Source organism: Mobula birostris, chromosome 7 (assembly GCF_030028105.1).
Source record: "Mobula birostris isolate sMobBir1 chromosome 7, sMobBir1.hap1, whole genome shotgun sequence".
NCBI classification, from domain to species: domain Eukaryota; kingdom Metazoa; phylum Chordata; class Chondrichthyes; order Myliobatiformes; family Myliobatidae; genus Mobula; species Mobula birostris.
Genome location: NC_092376.1, coordinates 133,308,313 through 133,326,190, shown reverse-complemented (window position 1 = coordinate 133,326,190; position 17,878 = coordinate 133,308,313). Strand labels below are relative to the sequence as shown.

Genomic DNA, 17,878 nt, shown 5'->3' with positions numbered 1-17,878 from the left:
ACCAGCGGGGCCCCATCCCTGCTGATCCATTTCTCTGTCCAGGTACAGAACGTGACTCCCCACGGTGATTTGTAGCCCCTTGTGCTTTAAATGCAAAGTTTCTGGTGCTTAGTGCTGGAATCCTCCACAAAACTGCCACACACACACACACGTGCACACACACACACACACACACGTGCACAGGAAGATCACCAGAGCATTCTCTTCTTTTGATAAAGGTTTTATTTTAAATGGAAATGCACTTTTTTTCCCTTTTTTTTATTTAAAAGAGTTGAACTGTTTCTCAAATGCTTATTGATACACATGCACTTCATTATGTCCAGACACACTGCCACATTAACATGCTTTCAAACATTTTACTGCAAGGAATCCCATGGTGGTAGGCTGAATGGAAATGTGTAAGTATAAAATGTTAGAATGAAGAATGCAACAGTGGGGAATTGGGCTTTAAATCCACGTCCAGCTTATGCTGGCAGGCATCCATGTTTATCCTGATTGGTACTGGTATGCAACTTGTCCCTGAGGTCGGTCTTGTTTACATGGATGCTGATTCAGAACTTGTTCCTTGAGTACTAAATGGCAATTTGACAAGAGGAGAGAGGGTGGGTGAAGCTGATTATTGGCAGGAGGCAGTGTCAAGTTTCAGCCTTAATCTGATCAGCTGATGCAATTCACTAAATTGAATGTAAGTAAAACAGGGAAGGTTGTTAATTTAGTCCTCAGCAGCAGCTTGTTGTAAACACAAGAGATCATGCAGTTGCTGGAAATCTTAAGAGACAGACAGACACATATACATACATACATACATATATATACACACACACACACACACACACACACACACACACACACACACACACACACACACACACACACACACACACACACACACACACACACCAGGACTGGAAAGGGAAGGGGAAGAGTTCAGAATAAGCTGGTGGGGAAGGTGAAAGGAGTACAAGCTGGCTGGCTCCTGTCTATTCCCCTCCATTCAAGCTGCACCACTTGCTGAGTTCCTCCAGCACTTTTGTGAGCAGCTCGTGTAACTTCCATACAAAGCTGGACAGCTGGAAGAACTGCTGCCTCATGTCTCTAGTGACCTAGATTTGATGCAACTTTGAGTGCTCCCCATGTGGGGTTTCCATGTTGTCCCTGTCATCGGGTGGGTTTTCTTATCTACCAGGGCTCTGAAAGGGGTTGCTCGAAGAGATTATGGAGGTATTAGTAGTGATTTTTCAAGAACTGTGAATTCTGAAAAGTTTCCAGAGGACTGGAAAGCTGCAAATGTCAGTCAGTCTTTAAGATGGGAGAGAGGCAAAGGACAGGAAGTAACAGGCAGCATAGACTAAGGAGAGCCAGTGGACGTTCACTTGGATTTTTAGAAGACCTTTGACAAGGTGCCACACATGAAGATGTAAAACACGATAGGAGTTCATGGTGTTACAGGAAAGGTACACAAACATGAATTTGACAAGAGGAGACTGGCAGAAAGTCATAGAGGGGGTATAAAAGAGGCCTCTCCTGGTTGGCTGCCAGTGCCTAGTGGTGTTCCGCAGGGGTTGGTGTTTAGGTCTGGTACTTTTCAGAGTATATGCTAGTTATCTGGAAAACGAAATTTATGGCTTTGTGACCAAGTTTGCAGATGATACAAAGATAGGTGGAGAGGCAAGTGGTGTTGAGGAAGCAGGGAGTCTTCAGAAGGACATGGACAATTTAGGGGAATCGGCAAAGAAATGACAGATGGAATGCAATGTAGGGAAGTTCACTGGAGTTCAGAAGAATGAAGGGGGGATTCTCATTGAAACCTACCAAATATTGAGAGGCCAGATATTGTGAACATGGAGAGGCTGTTTCCAACAGTGGGAGAGTCTAGGACCAGAGGACATAGCCTCAGGATAGAAGGGTATCCCTTTAGATCAGAGATGAGGCTTTTCTTTAGCCAGAAGGTAGCGAATCTGTGGAATTCATTGCCACAGAGAGCTGTGGAGGCCAAGTCATTGGGTGTATTTGAAGCAGAGTATGTTTTGATTAGTAAATGCATCAATGGTTATGGCAAGAAGCTGGAAAAGTTGGCTTGAGAGGGAAAATAAATCAGCCATGATTGACTAATGGAGCAGACTCAAAGGACTGAATGGTCTAATTGTATTTCCATGTCTCTTGTTCTTTTAGTTTGTATGTACATTACTCCTTTAATTGGCTGCCATAAAATGCCCCTAGAGTGTAGGTGAATAGCAGGAACTGGGAGAAGTTGATGAGAATGTGGAAGAATAGGATTTTAGTGAAAATTAATGAGGAAAAGTGATTGCTTTGTGTGCTAGTATAGATCTAATAGAATTAAGTCTCCTATGTTGCAAAGAAATATGGAACATACACAGTAGCTTTAAAGTTGATCCTCATGATTTGGTTTTAATCAGAGGGCTTGAATTTGAGCCAATCAGCATTATTTCTGCATTTATAGGATTTGTAGATTTTAAATTTAAATATTTCGTTGCAAGAATAGTTACCTGATAACTTAATCATATCATCTGTGAATGCTACATTTTCTCTTCAGAGCCACAGCGCCCACTGCTTTTGATCATTGTAGATTGGAAATGGTATTCTTCTGTTATCATATTGCACTAAGTCATCTGACAGCATGCTGCTAATGGTCTGAAATTACTATCTTACAGGGAGAAGGTTTCAGTGTTTAATTAAAACTACCGTGTCTTTATTTCATTAGCCATACCCACATGTTATGCCACGGAGAATGACTGGACAACGATACCGCTTACAGCAGCCTTTGCCACCACCTCCACCCTATTACCCCAGTTTCCTGCCATATTTCTTGTAAGTGATCCTTTTGTGAAAGCAAAGACAAATGGACTCTGTCCCGAATGCTGCTAGGATTTAAACAATAAAGTAAAATAGCGTAAGAAAGAGCAGGCAGTGTTCAACAGGGCACCTTTAGTCTATGGATTTAATTTCAGTGTTTTTAGCTACAGCCTGTATTTCTGAACAATAATGTATACCTAATCTAAATATCAAAGAGGAGGAAAACTTGATTTGATTAATGTTTATTTTTTTATCACAATTTTTAAAGTATTTCGCTGTAGCTGAACCAGTCTTTGAATAAGTGTGATGTTTGTTCTGACTGATCTGTTCAGTCTGTTTGGGTGTATTTCAGTAATTGGCATTGTTTACCTTTGCATCAAAGGGTTTTGTGGCATTGGGAATACAAGTGCAAGTGACAATCCTCAGGCCTTATGCCTGTGAGCTATGACAAAGCTATAACAGCAATCAACTACCACAGCCATTATATTTTTTGAGTACTGTACCACCTTATGTTTTCTGGTCATCATAGCAAGGATCACTTTCTCCTTAATTCGTCTAATCTCATCACTTAGTCCTTGCAGCATTTACATAATTTCTGGTCCAGCAAAATTTCTACAGTAACACTTAGTAAAAATATCACTGTAGGTAAGGTAGTTAATTAGTAAAGGACTGAAGAAGATTTCTGTACCTGTCATCAAATTTTGCCCTGTAGGGAAAATAAAATCAGACAATTTCTAGAAACACGTTTTGCAGATACTGTTTTTGGAAATCTGCATCCGGGTGCATGATTAGTACATTTATTATACATTTGTCCAGTTGACAGGAGTTGTGTATACCACAGTTACAGAACAAGGTTTCCTTTGCTCCATGATAACTAGAATGGCTGAGGCAACCACCTTCCAGTGTGAATGAAACTCAGTAGTAAAATGCTCTTCAGTAATCTTCTGGAAACAGTCTTAAACTGGGATATTAATTCTGTTTAATGTTTGATTTTGATTTGTCTATCCTGTTAGAATTTTCCTTGGTGAGCTTTCTTTTTTTTTCAGCCTGTCCGCTTTTCTCCCTTTCTCCTATAGGCTTATCCTAAGTTCAGCAAGAATATGGTCCACGGATGTCCTTCTGCGGCTATTTTTATGAAAATTTTCAACCAATAGGTCCGCTATCTCTGCAGCCACTTCCTTTGAAACCTGAGCATGTAGTCCTGCTGACCTGTTCAGCTTTGGCCCCCTGAGTTTCTCCAGTACTTTATTCCTTATAATTGGGATTTTTACCATATTATTTGAAATTAGCCCATTTGATAACTAAAACCCAGCTGTCATTTCTTTGTTTACATCTATTATTTCTCCAGCCTATTCTCTAAGGGCCACATGTTAACCCTAGCCGCCTCTTCCTATGTACAGTATACATCCACTGAACCTCTCATTGGTTATGTTTAAGCCTCATGCAAGTTCTCTCTTAAAATTCATTTTCTCCGTTTTTATGTACTTCTTAGTCTTTTGCCGCAGAATCCTAAAAACTTCCCAGTCCCCTATTCTGCTACTAGCCCTCTTATATCCTGGTTTTTAACTTAATTTCATCCTTTACTTCCTTTGTTAACCACAGACACTGTCTCTTTCCTCTTGAATCCCTCTTTTATGTTCCTGTGATCCACTAAAGTTCTCCATTCTCCATTTTTATTTAAATAATTCATGAACATTATTGAAAATTTACAGATGGTGGCAAATTAGTGAACATTGTGCACAGAAGGGCTTAAGTTCGATAAAATTAACAGATGGCAGAAGCTCTATACAGATAAATGTCGTTAAGTGCATTTTAGCAATAAATCATATACACTAAACATAAGATTTTTAAGAGCAAAGAAACAGATGTGGTTGGAATTGTAATGGTTCTTTAATGTGTTTGTGAAATAGGAGAGCCATAAATGGGCAAACTTAATTCCACATTTTATCATAACAATGTCAAAAATAAGGATGTTGTACTGGTAACAAAAATATAATTATAAATCTGAAGAGAATGACAAGGCTACCTTATGAAAAGGTTAATACAACCGCTTTTTTGTTTTACTGACAGAGAAAATAAGGGAAGAGTTCAAAAGATCTCAAAATTATAAAGATGTTGCCAAAGGTTAAATAATTAAGATTTTTTCTATTGGCTGAATTATCAGTTATATTTAAGTTTGACTTGCTGGGACCTAAATTCTCTGCTTATAGAAGAGGATAAAAGTAAACTCAGAACCACTCTTACAGAAAATCTATCATATGAGGAAATGAGGGATTTGTTTTGATGTATATTTTCATTCGGAAAATCAAATTAAATTCTTGTTTCCTCAAACACAGATCAATGCTTCCAGTGCCTCCTGCTGTGGGACCAGCTATCAGTGTGGAGCTCGAGGTGGAGGATGTGGAAGTTGAAAACTATGAGGTGTGTAACTTCTGCACCGTTAAACTGAACTGTTCTCAGATGGGCTTTCAGTTAATTTTCAGTATTTTCTTGTATTGTCAAAGAGGAAGCCTTTGTGGCCTACCACTGTGCCTAAGGTCTCTCTCTTTTGATAATGCTTGCTACGGAGGTTTCTGCACATGGATTTCGGACTATGGATTTTTTTCAGTCTTGCAGTTCTTCTACTCTGTATTTTTTTGCCGTTCTTTCTCATTTTTTGTGCGGGGGAGGGGGAATTGGGGGCCAATGTTCTTGTGTTTCATGCAGGGAGAGGAGGTTTGGGGAGGTGGGGGTTGATGACCAGCTTGGTGGGTACTGACTTTCATGGTTTTTCTTTGTTTCGTGGCTATCTGGAGAAGAAGAATCTCAAGAGTTGTATACTGTATGCATACTTTGATAATAAATGAACCTTTGAACCTTTGTAGCGCTACAGTTCAATATTTTGATTCTCCCTTGTACTGTCATTGGCCTTGTATGTTTGCAGGCACTGCTAAACTTGGCCGAGCGACTGGGAGAAGCTAAGCCGCGGGGGCTCACCAAAGCAGACATAGAGCAGCTTCCGTCCTATAGGTTTAATCCTGAAAACCACCAATCAGAACAAACCTTGTAAGTAAAATTTATACTGCTGGCTTGCCTTTCATTCCGACCTGTTTCCCATATAGGGAAAAACGACCATCCGTATAGAGTTGGAATAAAGAATTTCCACAGCTTTAAAATAAACATCACGTACAGTGCAACGTTGCCAGTTTATCTCTATTATGGGAGCAAATAGAACAGTGAGTTTGAGTGGGTCTGTGCTGCTAATAAAGATTCCTATTGTCTCCTGTAACAAAGCAGTTAGTTGTAAAGCTTATTTGTAGAAGGACGCTCTATGTTTGTTCTGGTATTGTGTTGAAATTCCATCCTTTATCTGTGGCCATTTACACAAAAATCGAAAGGTGTGCCTTGGCTGAAGTAGTATTAGCAATATAAAGAGCAGTATCGGAAATGGAGGAGTTGCCTGTATCAGAGTTCAATAGACTCGGCAGAGGTGTATATTGCATGCACGCAATGACAGTGTGCTATTAACAAATTAATACAGCTGGCAATTACTGTCTGATCTACTTCCTGAGCCAGGAGAATTATTTCTCTATTGCTCTTGCCAGGCAGCCATCGCTGCACTTTGCTGAGCAAGATGCCTGTCACTTCCCATCATCGTCTGTCATGACCTCCAGGAGGCTGTCTGAAACGGGAGCAGCTGTTACTTGACACAGGAAACTCCAATTTCTTGCTCACCTTGGCACAACGCACAGCAGCGGAGAACACCAGGATTTTCAAAGGGTATTTATAGATGAAGTCAGTGGAGCTTCTCCTCCACTTTTGTACTTGAGCATTGGAAATCCACTTTCCCAGGGTATTGGCCTCATCTCCTACCTCTGCCTCCATCTTGAATCTGGATGTTTCTTGTACCTGACATAATCACTCTGGAGATAGATTAGTCATGGATAAATGGAAACACAGAGACAAAATTCACCTCCTCTCAGTTCACGTACTCATATTGGCAGTAATGCTGATGTTGAAATAATAGTGGAGAAATATCAGTGCAGTTAGTTACAGATGTAGTTAAATTCATTTTAGTTAACAAGATATCGAAGGGGGTGGTGTTGGAAATAGTTTAGGATCTTCATTTATTTTCATCAACAGTCAATTAAAAAAAGTTCAATTACATGAAATTTGCAGTCTTATCATGTACATATCGCGACACAGTAGAGTAGTGGTTAGCACGACGCTTTACAGTACCGTCAACGCAAGTTCAATTCCCGCCACTGTCGATAAGGAGTTTGTACGTTCTCCACCTGACCGCGTGGGTTTCCTCCTGGTGCCCCAGTTCTCTCCCACAGTCCAAAGACGTACCGGTTGATAGGTCATTCTAAATTTCCCTTGACTAAGCTCAGGTTAAATCAGAGGTTGCTGGGGGGGCGTGGCTCAAAGGGATGGAAGGGCCTGTTCTGTGCTGTATCTCGTAAAGAGGTAAATACCTGTGATTCCAACGGTCTCTGTTAATTTAAGCATATTATAACTGCACATTATTTTTATATTCTGTCTAGGTGTGTAGTGTGCTTTAGCGATTTTGAGTCGAGGCAGCTACTTAGAGTCTTACCCTGCAACCATGAGTTCCACGCCAAGTGTGTTGATAAATGGCTGAAGGTAGGAAGATTATTTTGAATGAATGGTGCTTATTAAATACTTTAGAACATGTTTGGATCCCTGCTATAAACAAATGCAGACTGCTATAATCAATTTTGGGAAAATTATGAAGAATTAGATGCTCATCAAATCATATACAAGTTGGTCATATCAATAATTGATCCATTAGCAGCAGAACTTGCATCCCTAGGTCTGTTGTTTTTCAAATTGTCTCAAAATTATTCTTTCAGTGGCGTCAATCGGCATTGCCAGATGATTGTTTAATATTAGTGAAATAGTATTAAACGGGTCTTTTCTTCAGCCTAAAAATGTTGCATTTCTGTTAGATTCTACTTCCATTGACACGTGATGCCCTCTGCAATACCTCTGCCAAGTAATTATTAATCAGGTTTGAATGGTGACCTCCAGCTGAAGGGGCAAAGGGTGAAAATCACAACTTGCTCAACCTTGTTCTTGCCCAACAACTCTGTACAGTCAACAGGGATTGCAAAGCTGCAAACCAGAAATGGGTGCTGGGGTGATTTTCCTTCTGTGAAAATGGGGATCAAGCTTAGCACCTTCCAAATCTACCTGGTGCTTTTACTGTACTTATTACAGGTCATCTGCTGGTTAAGAACACCTAACTCGTGGAGACATTGTTCTCCCATAATATTATGGCATTGAAAAGCACATTCGAATGTTCCTGTGAACAGCAGAACTTGTTTCCTTTCTTTTTCTTTCTCTCGCTCTCTCTATTCCTCTCTCTATCTCTCTCTCTCCCCTCCCCCATCCTCCTCCCTCTCCCCCAACTCCTCTCTCCCCCCCCCCTCCTCTAGCAATGGTCCTTTCTTATCAATCTTGTGTTTTTGATACCATTCTTTACAGTGCTATGGAGGTATGGTTACCATACCAAGTTGTGTATTTTTTTAACAGGGGTCAAAGTAGACAAGGACATCTGTAAAAATGGAACCTGTTCATTAGCCAAGAATGGCCTGCTAGACATAGAGGGAGCACTTTTTTGTTGTAAAGAACAGCATCCTGTGAATTTGAAGTTGCAATTTAGTTTCAGGAATTAAAATACACACTTGTGGTTTATAACATCATTAGTATTACTTAATTGATTATAACCATTTAATTCTCTGCAGGGGTTCTGTTCTACGTTGTGAGAGGCAGAGAGACAGATGATTGCTGCCTATAATAATCATATTTTTTAATGGTGACATTTCCTGTCTCTCCTTTTGAGGGGCAATAATTGCTTGATGGTCAAAGAATTTAAAAAATGCATGGCAGAGTTGGCTAGGCATGGGAGATGCATTCTTCATGTTAAATGTCCTGTAGTGTGCCTCTGCATTTTTAAATTCCCAAGGGTTGTTATCTATGTGCGATGGTAAATGATTATTATAAATTTCAAAATCTGACTTCTTGGCCCATTTCTGCATGGTAATTCAAAGTTTCAGTATTGTGAGAAAATTGCTGGGAGGATTTTAAGTGCCGTGCAGTGTAGATGTACACAGTAGTTTGAAAAACGCCAGGTTCAATTTTTTCATTGTCAGCGATCAGCACTTTTTAAGTTATAGTTTGTTTTCAGGAATACTTGTTATCCCAAGTACAGATCATTTTTCACCTGTCTGGAAAGCACTGGAGGCTGAGTCATGGTGTCATTGTTACCCATTCTTCATAATGGGATCTTAGTTACATTTGTTTGATTGGAATAAAATTTTGGAGAAGAGGGTGTATTAGTCTTGCTCTTGTTTAACTGCACACAACTCCTTTTAGACTGGAGTTAACCATGTACAATGGTAGATGCAAGCCTCAAGTCTTATTTGTTTTGAAATCCTCAATGTTTTATGCTGCACTTGAGCTCTTCAAACTCTGACCACAGATCATAACTTGGCTATTCTGTTATATAAATAGGTAAGTAAATACTAGCATGTATTTACAATGTAAACAGCCTTATAAAAAGTGATTTGAAGTATCTACAGTGTAGTGATGGGGTAATAGATAGGGGGGCTAACTAGATTGGTTGATTAGATTAACTGCCTGGGGAAGAAACTTTTAAGGTGATCTGCCACATTTACTACCCTGTGTATGAATAGGCTGTACTTTTAATTACATCCATCTTTTTGCCTGAGTTTGAACCGATGTTCACATACTGTGAAGATTTGCATTGACCTTGGGTGTATTTTGGAGATTGAGTTGATCAGGATTCTGATCAGGATCCTGTTATGTAGTGGACTAACTTTGTGTGCATAAGACCACTCCTGGATACAACTTTGTGTGCCAGTTCTCTGCTGAGTTCTGTGTTCCGAAGGTTCTTACCTTCAGAATAGTTGTGAAATTGAGAATCTCTGCTCATTGACGTAGACACAAATGACTCCATTACACAGCTCCAAAAGGTGCAGAAAGACATGCTGGCTGGAACTTATCCCTCAGTTATATATTTCCTAGGAAAGCAGGTTTACCTTTGGTGGAAATGCTTTTGACTGCACACATGTTGCATCCAGATTTTCACAGAGGACAGCACCAGAGGGCTGGGGGCATCACATATTACCTTTGCTGGAAACCGGAACAGAAGCAGTTTTCCTCATCCTCATTGACCAGGTAAAGCTGTAAGGAGAGTCATACAGATGAAGTGCCCACTGTCACCAGTCCCAGTGTCTTTCACTCAGTGGCTTCAGAGTGAAGAGGGTTATCTGCTGATGTCCTGTGTGTAGGACCCTCACAAACGTGTGCATGATCAGTTGATGTTGCCTATCAGATGCAGTCTAGTGTTCCACCTGTTCGCTGCGCTCATGCTCAGCCAAATGGCCGTGAAGAGCTGCAGTCCCCTGCACAGCCTCGTGATCCTGACAGGATAGTAACGGCGGCCAACCCCACACAAAGCAGCCATGAGGAAGGGGGAGCTATACAGATTTCTTTGTCCCAATGTGTCTGAAATCCTCATATGTCTGAAAGGAGCATCTGCAAGCCAGATTTCTCAGGCACCACGCACCTGCATCACAACTACCCACATAGCCACATTGCAGATTTTAGGGTCACCACGTTAAACATTCCAACCTAAACCTAGGAATGAAATCATAGCATGTTGCATGTACAAGTCCACTAATTTTCCCAAAAGCCTTTCCCTAGAGCCTGGTTTGCTGCTTCTGGTGCTCTGCTTTGCGGTAACTGCAGTGTGACTGGTGGAAGATGGTTGAATATGTGGAGGCAAAGGTAGATTCTGTTGAAGATGACGTGTGCAGATCCATGCGTGCTCTGAACTGCAGCACCTGGGCACAAGAAGCAGCATATGGCCGACGGGCTACAGCGAGGAGTGGCAGATGGCAGAGTAGGGGACATGCGTGCTGTCCTCCTCAGAAAATTCAGCATGTCCGCATTGCATGAGGCCTCTACCCATGTCTGCAGAGCCTCCTTAAACCTCTGGTCCAGTGGAGGGCAGAATCTTGGATTAACGCAACGCACATCAAAGTTGCTGGTGAACGCAGCAGGCCTGATGAAGGGTCTCGGCCTGAAACGTCGACTGTACCTCTTCCTAGAGATGCTGCCTGGCCTGCTGCGTTCACCAGCAACTTTGATGTGTGTTGCTTGAATTTCCAGCATCTGCAGAATTCCTGTTGTTTGAGAATGTTGGATTGTTGGCTTCTCCAATTTTCACTGTTATCAGAGCCATTCCACCGTCCCATTGCCCCACTCATTTCTCTAAGCTGTGGTCTCCACATTCTCAAAGAACCACCTACACAAGAGCTCATTTACACTAGTCGTTTAGCCTCCCAACCAAATATGGCAGAAGCCAGAGTAGCCAGGGAAAATATCCATGGCTGCAAATTTCACAGAGGACAGCGCCAGAGCTTAGGATTCATTTGGGGTCACTGGAGCTGTGACACAACCTCACTATCTGCTAAACTATAGTGCCACTTCTCGTCGTCTTCCTCCACAGAGGGATTTGTGTGCGCATGGAGAGGGTTAAAAGGAGGTTCACGAAAGTGATTCTAGGGTTAAGTGGCTTGTCATATAAAGACCATTTGATGGCTCTGGGCTTGTATTTACTTGAATTCAGAAGAATGAGGGGTGACCTCATTGAAACCTATAGATGGCGAAAGGCCTTGATAGAGTGGATGTGGAGAGGATGGTTCTAAGACCAGAGGGAACAACCTCAGAATGGAGTGGCATCCTTTTAGAACGGAGATGAGGAGAAATATATAAATATTGAGAACATGAGTTGTACAGTGCTTGAAAGTGTGTCCATAGGTTGTGGAATTGTGCAGTTATCCAATCTGGTTCAGGAACTTGATGGTTGAGGGGAAATAGCTGTTCCTGATCTGGTTGGTGTGTGTCCTGAGGTTCCTGTACTTTCTTCCTGATGGCAACAGCGAGAAGAGAGCTTGGTCTAGGTGGTGGGGATCTTTGATGGATCCTGCTGTCTGGCAACAGCACTCCATGTAGGTATGCTCAGTGATGAGGAGGCCTTTGCCTGTGATGGACTGGGGCTGTATCTGTTCAAGGGCATTGGTGTTTCCATACCAGGCCATGGTGTAAGCATTCACTATATCCTCCACCTTGTATTTATAGAAGCTTGTCAAAGTTTTAGATGATACATATCTTTGGTAAACTTCTAAGAAAGCAGAGGTGCTGTTGTGCCTTCTTTGTAATGGCATTTACTTGCTGTGCCCAGGACAGACCTTCTGAAATTATAATGGCAGGAAATTGACAGTTACTGACCCTCTCCGCCTCTGAACCCGTGTTGAGTACTGGCTCATAGATCTCCAGTTTCCTCGCCCTGTAGTCAATAACCAGCTCTTTGGTTTTGCCGACATTGAGTGAGAGATTGTTGTCGTAACCATTCAACCAGATTTTCTGTGTACAGATCGGCCACCAATTGAAGTGTGCTGTCTGTTCAGTCTAGAAAGGGAAAATAGTGTATCCATAAGATATAGAAGCAGAATTAGGCCATTTGGCCCATCGAGTTTGCTCTGCTATTTCATCATGGCTGATCCAATTCCCTCTCAGCCCCACTCTTCTGCCTTCTCCCCACAACCTTTCATGCCCTGACTAATCAAGAATCTATCGATCTCTGCCTTAAATACACCCAAAAACTTGGCCTCCACAGTCGCCTGTGGCAATGAATTCCACAGATTCACCACCTCCTAGCTAAAGAAATCCCTCCTCATCTCTGTTCTAAATGGACATATCTCTATACTGTCTGTACTCTCTGGTCCTAGTCACCCCCACCATAGGAAACATCCTCTCCACCATAGGAAACATCCTCTCCACATTCGATAGATTTCAGTGAGATTTACCCTCATTCTTCTGAACTCCAATGAGTGCAGGCCCAGAGCCATCAAATGCTCCTCATATGGGTAAGCCTTTCAGTCCTGGAATAATTTTCGTGAAACTCCTTTGAACCCTTTCCAATGTCAGCAAATCCTGTAGTATCATACAATATGTGTAGATGATTTAGCGCCACGGATCGGACAGCTGCCAGTGTATGCTAACTGTGAAATATGGGTGTGTGACGAGGCTGGGTTAAGTGTGTAAGTCGTGGTTGATGGAGATTGTAGGTAGTGCTAGGGTGGGTTGAGTGATGGGGCCTGATGAGCTGGTTTTGAACTTGCTTGGATGTACATCATTGAACCTTTTGCATTGAATACAGCCTCCAGGCCCTCAGAAATTGACTTGTGATGGTGGCCACAGTAAGTCTGCAGCAATGCTTCTGAACTGTACTTGGAGGTCTGGCTGGCCCTGTGCTGATATGAAACATTATTCCCACTTTACACCACTTCAACAAAATCTTGGAAGGCAGTTCCTTCATCTCTACTCTCTGCAAAGGCTGAGAAAAGTCCATCTTCCACCCCATCCTCACCACATTCTACAGAGGATGTATCGTGAGCATCCTGAGCAGCTACATCACGGCCTGGTTCAGGGAATTGCACCGTCTCGGATCGCAAGACCCTGCAGCGGATAGTGAGGTCAGCTGAGAAGATCATTGGGGTCTCTCTTCCTGCCATTACAGACATTTACACCACATGATGCACCTGGAAAGCCACAGCATTGTGAAGGACCCCATGCACCCCTCATACAAACTCTTCTCCCTCCTGCCATCTGGCAAAAGGTACCGAAGCATTCGGACTGTCACGACCAGACTGTGCAATAATTTCTTCCCCCAAGCCATCAGACTGCTTAATACCCAGAGACTAGACTGACATCTACATCATTTATTATTATATTGTAATTTATCCTCTACTGTGCCTATTGTCTTGTTTATTAATTATTGTACTACCCTGCACTGTTTCGTGCACTTTATGTAGTCCTGTGTAGGTCTGTAGTTTAGTGTAGTTTTTGTGTTGTCTTACGTCATCCAGTGTAGTCTTGTGTTGTCTCACTTAAGGTCAATTTATACTTGTGCGTCAAATCGACGCCATAGTTATGGCGTAGCCACATACCCTACACTGTACCCTACGCCGTAGCCTGACGCACACCTCCCCAAAAATGTAACTACGTGTCGCGGCGACGCAGACCGCAACAACTGTGATTGGTGCGCTTGGTAGAATCACATTTCCTCCTACGCTGCAATAGCTTCCCATTGGGTGACTGAAGGCCAAGGAAGGAACTCTGGCTGCAATGCTTTCCATAAAGCTTTACAGACCTCGGAAATTATGGAGGACCCTGTGCTTGACGCCAGTTTGTAGCCAGCTGCTACAGCCTGTTGACTTCCACCTGAAGCTAAAACTCGAATGGTGATTGCCAGTCTCTGAGTATACTGTGTGTACACTGATGTGAAATAAATGGTTGGAGACGGTGAACCAAATCGTCAAATCTACCTGCTGACATCCGAAAATACTTGAAATGCATTTCTTTGTCCTTGTCTCTCAGTGGCCGGAGAAGCACAGAAAATTCACCCGCCTTCAGTTTCAGTGGCCATTGTTTGAAGTTTGAGTTTCTTCGTGTTGAAACTCAACACGAAGAAACTCAACACAGTGGCATAGAAACCCCACCGCCAACTAGCGTTTTGGCAGTGAATTGCAGAGCAATGCAGACACACCAACGCACAAGTATAAATGCTCACAACAGCATAGTCCACTTATGTAGGCTATGGCGTAAACTAGTACACACAAGTATAAGTTAGCCTTTAGTCTAGTGTAGTTTTGTGGTGTTTCATGTAGCACCATGGTCCTGGAGGAACATTGTTTTGTTTTTACTGTGTACTGTACCAGCAGTTTATGGTTGAAATGACAATAAAAAGCGACTTGACTTGACTTTGTCATTGTACTTCGCTGCAGTGTTTCCTACACTCCCTTCAAATGATAACCATACTTTGCTGAGCAACGTGGCTTGATCTAAACAATGAAACTGATCTTTAATGTTGGGCACGTTTTGAGCTGTCTGGATACTGAAATCCTTGCAAAAAAAAAAACAACATACTGCCTGTGTCGCAGTTAATGGACCCGTATCAACTATTGCAATCCAGGGCTACCGTCTGCCTTGATCTTCAAGTTACATTGAATCAGCCGCATTTCCCTTTGTCAGCTAACATTTAAATTCTGAGGGCGGAGGGGGAAATATCTGGTAGATTTATCAAGTTGGTTCTTACTGTAAACCCAGTTGAGATAAGGATCAGCTTTATTCACCATATAAATTCACATGTATTAGGAATTTGCTGTGGTGTGTTGGTGTGACATGCAACAAAAAATCTACAGCATTCAACAAATATAAAGAGTTACATAAAAATCAAGTTAGAAGAATGAATATGGAATAAGATGTGCAAAAATACCAGCATGTATTTATAAAATCAGGGGAACGTCGACTCAGACCATGAGAGGCCTGCGTCGGGCATTTTCATGCCTTACAAGGTGCAGATTGGAAGTCTGTGTGGGGCGCCACTCCTCACACAGACACTAGAGCAATGTGTGATTAAGTGCCTCGCTCAAGGACACAAACACACTGCCACAGCTGAGGCTCGAACTAGCAACCTTCAGATCACTAGATGAATGCCTTAACCAATTGGCCACGTGGTTAAGTCAACCGCATTATAATAAGTAGGTTAAAGAGTTTACAGTGCGGTGACTGACTAGATTGGTCGATCAGACCTTTGCTGAGATTTAATTCTCTTCCCTGATCATTGTATTATTCTTACTCCATTTTAACATCTAGCATGCATCTACAGTTGGATGTTTTCTGGCTTATTTTTCCTGCTTTGGTGAATTGACACCACATTTGGTGCTCTCTGTCATGTTTCCATATTGTATGTGTAGGGTTATGGTGAATTTCACTTCCTTCATTTAGTGCTCTGCTATTGAACTCCTAGAGGCAAGTTGTAATGTCCTTTAGCCATTGTCTCTGTGGATAACATGCCTCTGCAGTTCAATGAAACATTGGACAGTGTATCCTTCTGAACAGCCATCAGAAGAGCATCCTAATTTACTGAATTTCTACTATGCTGTCAATAGTGAAGTATTTGCTGGTTTTAATTAAGCCATGATTTTAGTAAATATGACACTTGTTCTGCAGTGATTGTAATAACCCATGTACTGTTTTCTTTACCTAGACCAATCGTACATGCCCTATCTGTCGAGCTGACGCTTCTGAAGTTCACCGAGATTTAGAGTAAAGCCATTTCCGCAGCACAATATTGAAGACGTTACCTAGGTGACGTGGGGGGAGCACAATGTTCACCCACGCATCCGTGTTACCTTAAGCCTTCCCCTTGAACAACAGCAATCTAGGATCTTATCTGGAGTCCTGTTACCTCTGTTTGCACCGTGCGATTTGATGACTTCAGCAAACACCTGGTATCTTCGCTTAGAAACAGTTATGGAGTTGTGTTGTACTAACATTGTGTTCCAAACTCCAAAGATTTTAACCTGCGTGTATTTTGATGTGTATTAACATTTTATAGTTTGTACGATCATTCCAAGTATTGACACGAAATTCGAGGGGTTGTGATTTCATCATATGCTCGAAAAGAAACAGTAGGTGGAAGACGATGGGGTACTCTGCCCGATAAACCCTCCAGCATACTGTACTGATGGAGCAAAGTAGGATGGTTGAGATGTATGTGCGCGCGCGTGTGTCTGTATGTTATCCGTATACTGTCTGAATGTACCTATCCATGTTTTCTTGGATTTGAACCATACACTGGTCTAGTTCTCCTGTGTGCCTTTGCACACACTATCCTAACCACTTCCAAAATATTTCCTGTATTGTTTGCATGAACAAAAGTGCGTGAATGTGTTTGAGTGAAAGACTAGAGGAGGGAAAATATTTAATGTGCACATATGCATGCGTGTCCAGCCAGCTTGGACTGGTGATGACTAGCTCTATCCAGCTGTGGGTGGGGGTGGGAATCTGTGCTCAGCTATTACTGCCATGCACTGTACTGCACACATACCTAAGCTCACAGCCTTTGTGGTGCAAAAATTATTCCAAGCAGCTAAATTATTTTAGGATTTGTGGTTGTTGATTGCTCTGTAGATGCCACCAATTGTTTACCAATGATTTATGTGGTGGGATAGTGGATTGTTTACTGTTTTAATTAGTCCTGACCTAAGGGATGGTGGACTCTGTAGGAGACCCATTGGCCAGGGGCCAGGGCCCTGTGTTCTGTGTTAGGAAGATTTTTGCTTTGGTACTTGCACAGTTACAGTTACCTCATTTTGCCATGTATGTATTTGAAATTTGCTAATATATATATAGGAAATGGTTCTGATGCTAAACATTTTGTGTTTTCATCCCATTTGAATCATATTGTTGTAGCATTTAACATAACTAGTTATAATGTATTATACATCTGTAAACCAAATTGTTTCAGAGACAAAATTTTTAACAGATTTGTACTTTTTTTATGAAAGTTGCTAGTTATGCTTTACCAGGTAGTGCAATCATTTTTTATTGTTGTGGCTGATTTGAGAGGGTTGTTCACTAATAAATGTATGATGTATACCAATATAAACATGTTTCATGGCTTAATTTCATTTTGCAACTTGAGAATTTACAATTGATGCCTTGCCTGCAGGAAGGTAAGTTGGTTCAAGCTGTTGATTGACAGCATAAAGCTGAGCTGTGGGCATATTACTACAATGTCCTGTGCATATACAGTATGAAAGAACTCTTTACTTCCTCTTCTGTTTAGATTATAAGTAGTTATCCATCATCTATACCATTTGCACATTGACTGCCATAGTTGCTGCAGTACAACAGTGACAGCATTTAATTTTCATTTATATTTTTCTATTTCAATTGCTTTTAATCATTTAGCCATTCCCCAAGGTTTTCAAACACGCTCATTAAATGTGCGTGCATTTGAACAATGATCCAGCTTAATCCAGTTTTGATTGATGCCTGTGGACTTCAAGAGCATTTTTCAAAGATGTTTTGAGAACATTGTTGAATGTTTTCCTCAGACAGAGTTCAGAGGAGGTTCTTGAAAGCTCCCAAGCAAAATAATGCAATTATCCCTCCTTGC

The 17,878-nt window shown here is 41.7% G+C and overlaps 1 protein-coding gene across 5 annotated transcripts in view; it reads left to right on the top strand.

Annotated features, from left to right (window-relative positions):
- rnf44 (ring finger protein 44) overlaps positions 1–17,359 on the top strand; it is a 157,734-nt gene extending 140,375 nt beyond the window's left edge. For all 5 annotated transcript variants that reach the window (XM_072263776.1, XM_072263777.1, XM_072263781.1 and 2 more), the window contains 5 exons: positions 2,723–2,829; positions 5,151–5,235; positions 5,738–5,859; positions 7,341–7,440; positions 15,962–17,359. In XM_072263776.1, coding sequence (XP_072119877.1) covers positions 2,723–2,829; positions 5,151–5,235; positions 5,738–5,859; positions 7,341–7,440; positions 15,962–16,024 — 477 coding nt within the window. In that variant the 3' untranslated portion in view covers positions 16,025–17,359. The remainder of the gene's footprint in view (positions 1–2,722; positions 2,830–5,150; positions 5,236–5,737; positions 5,860–7,340; positions 7,441–15,961) is intronic.
- The last annotated feature ends 519 nt before the right edge of the window (positions 17,360–17,878 follow it).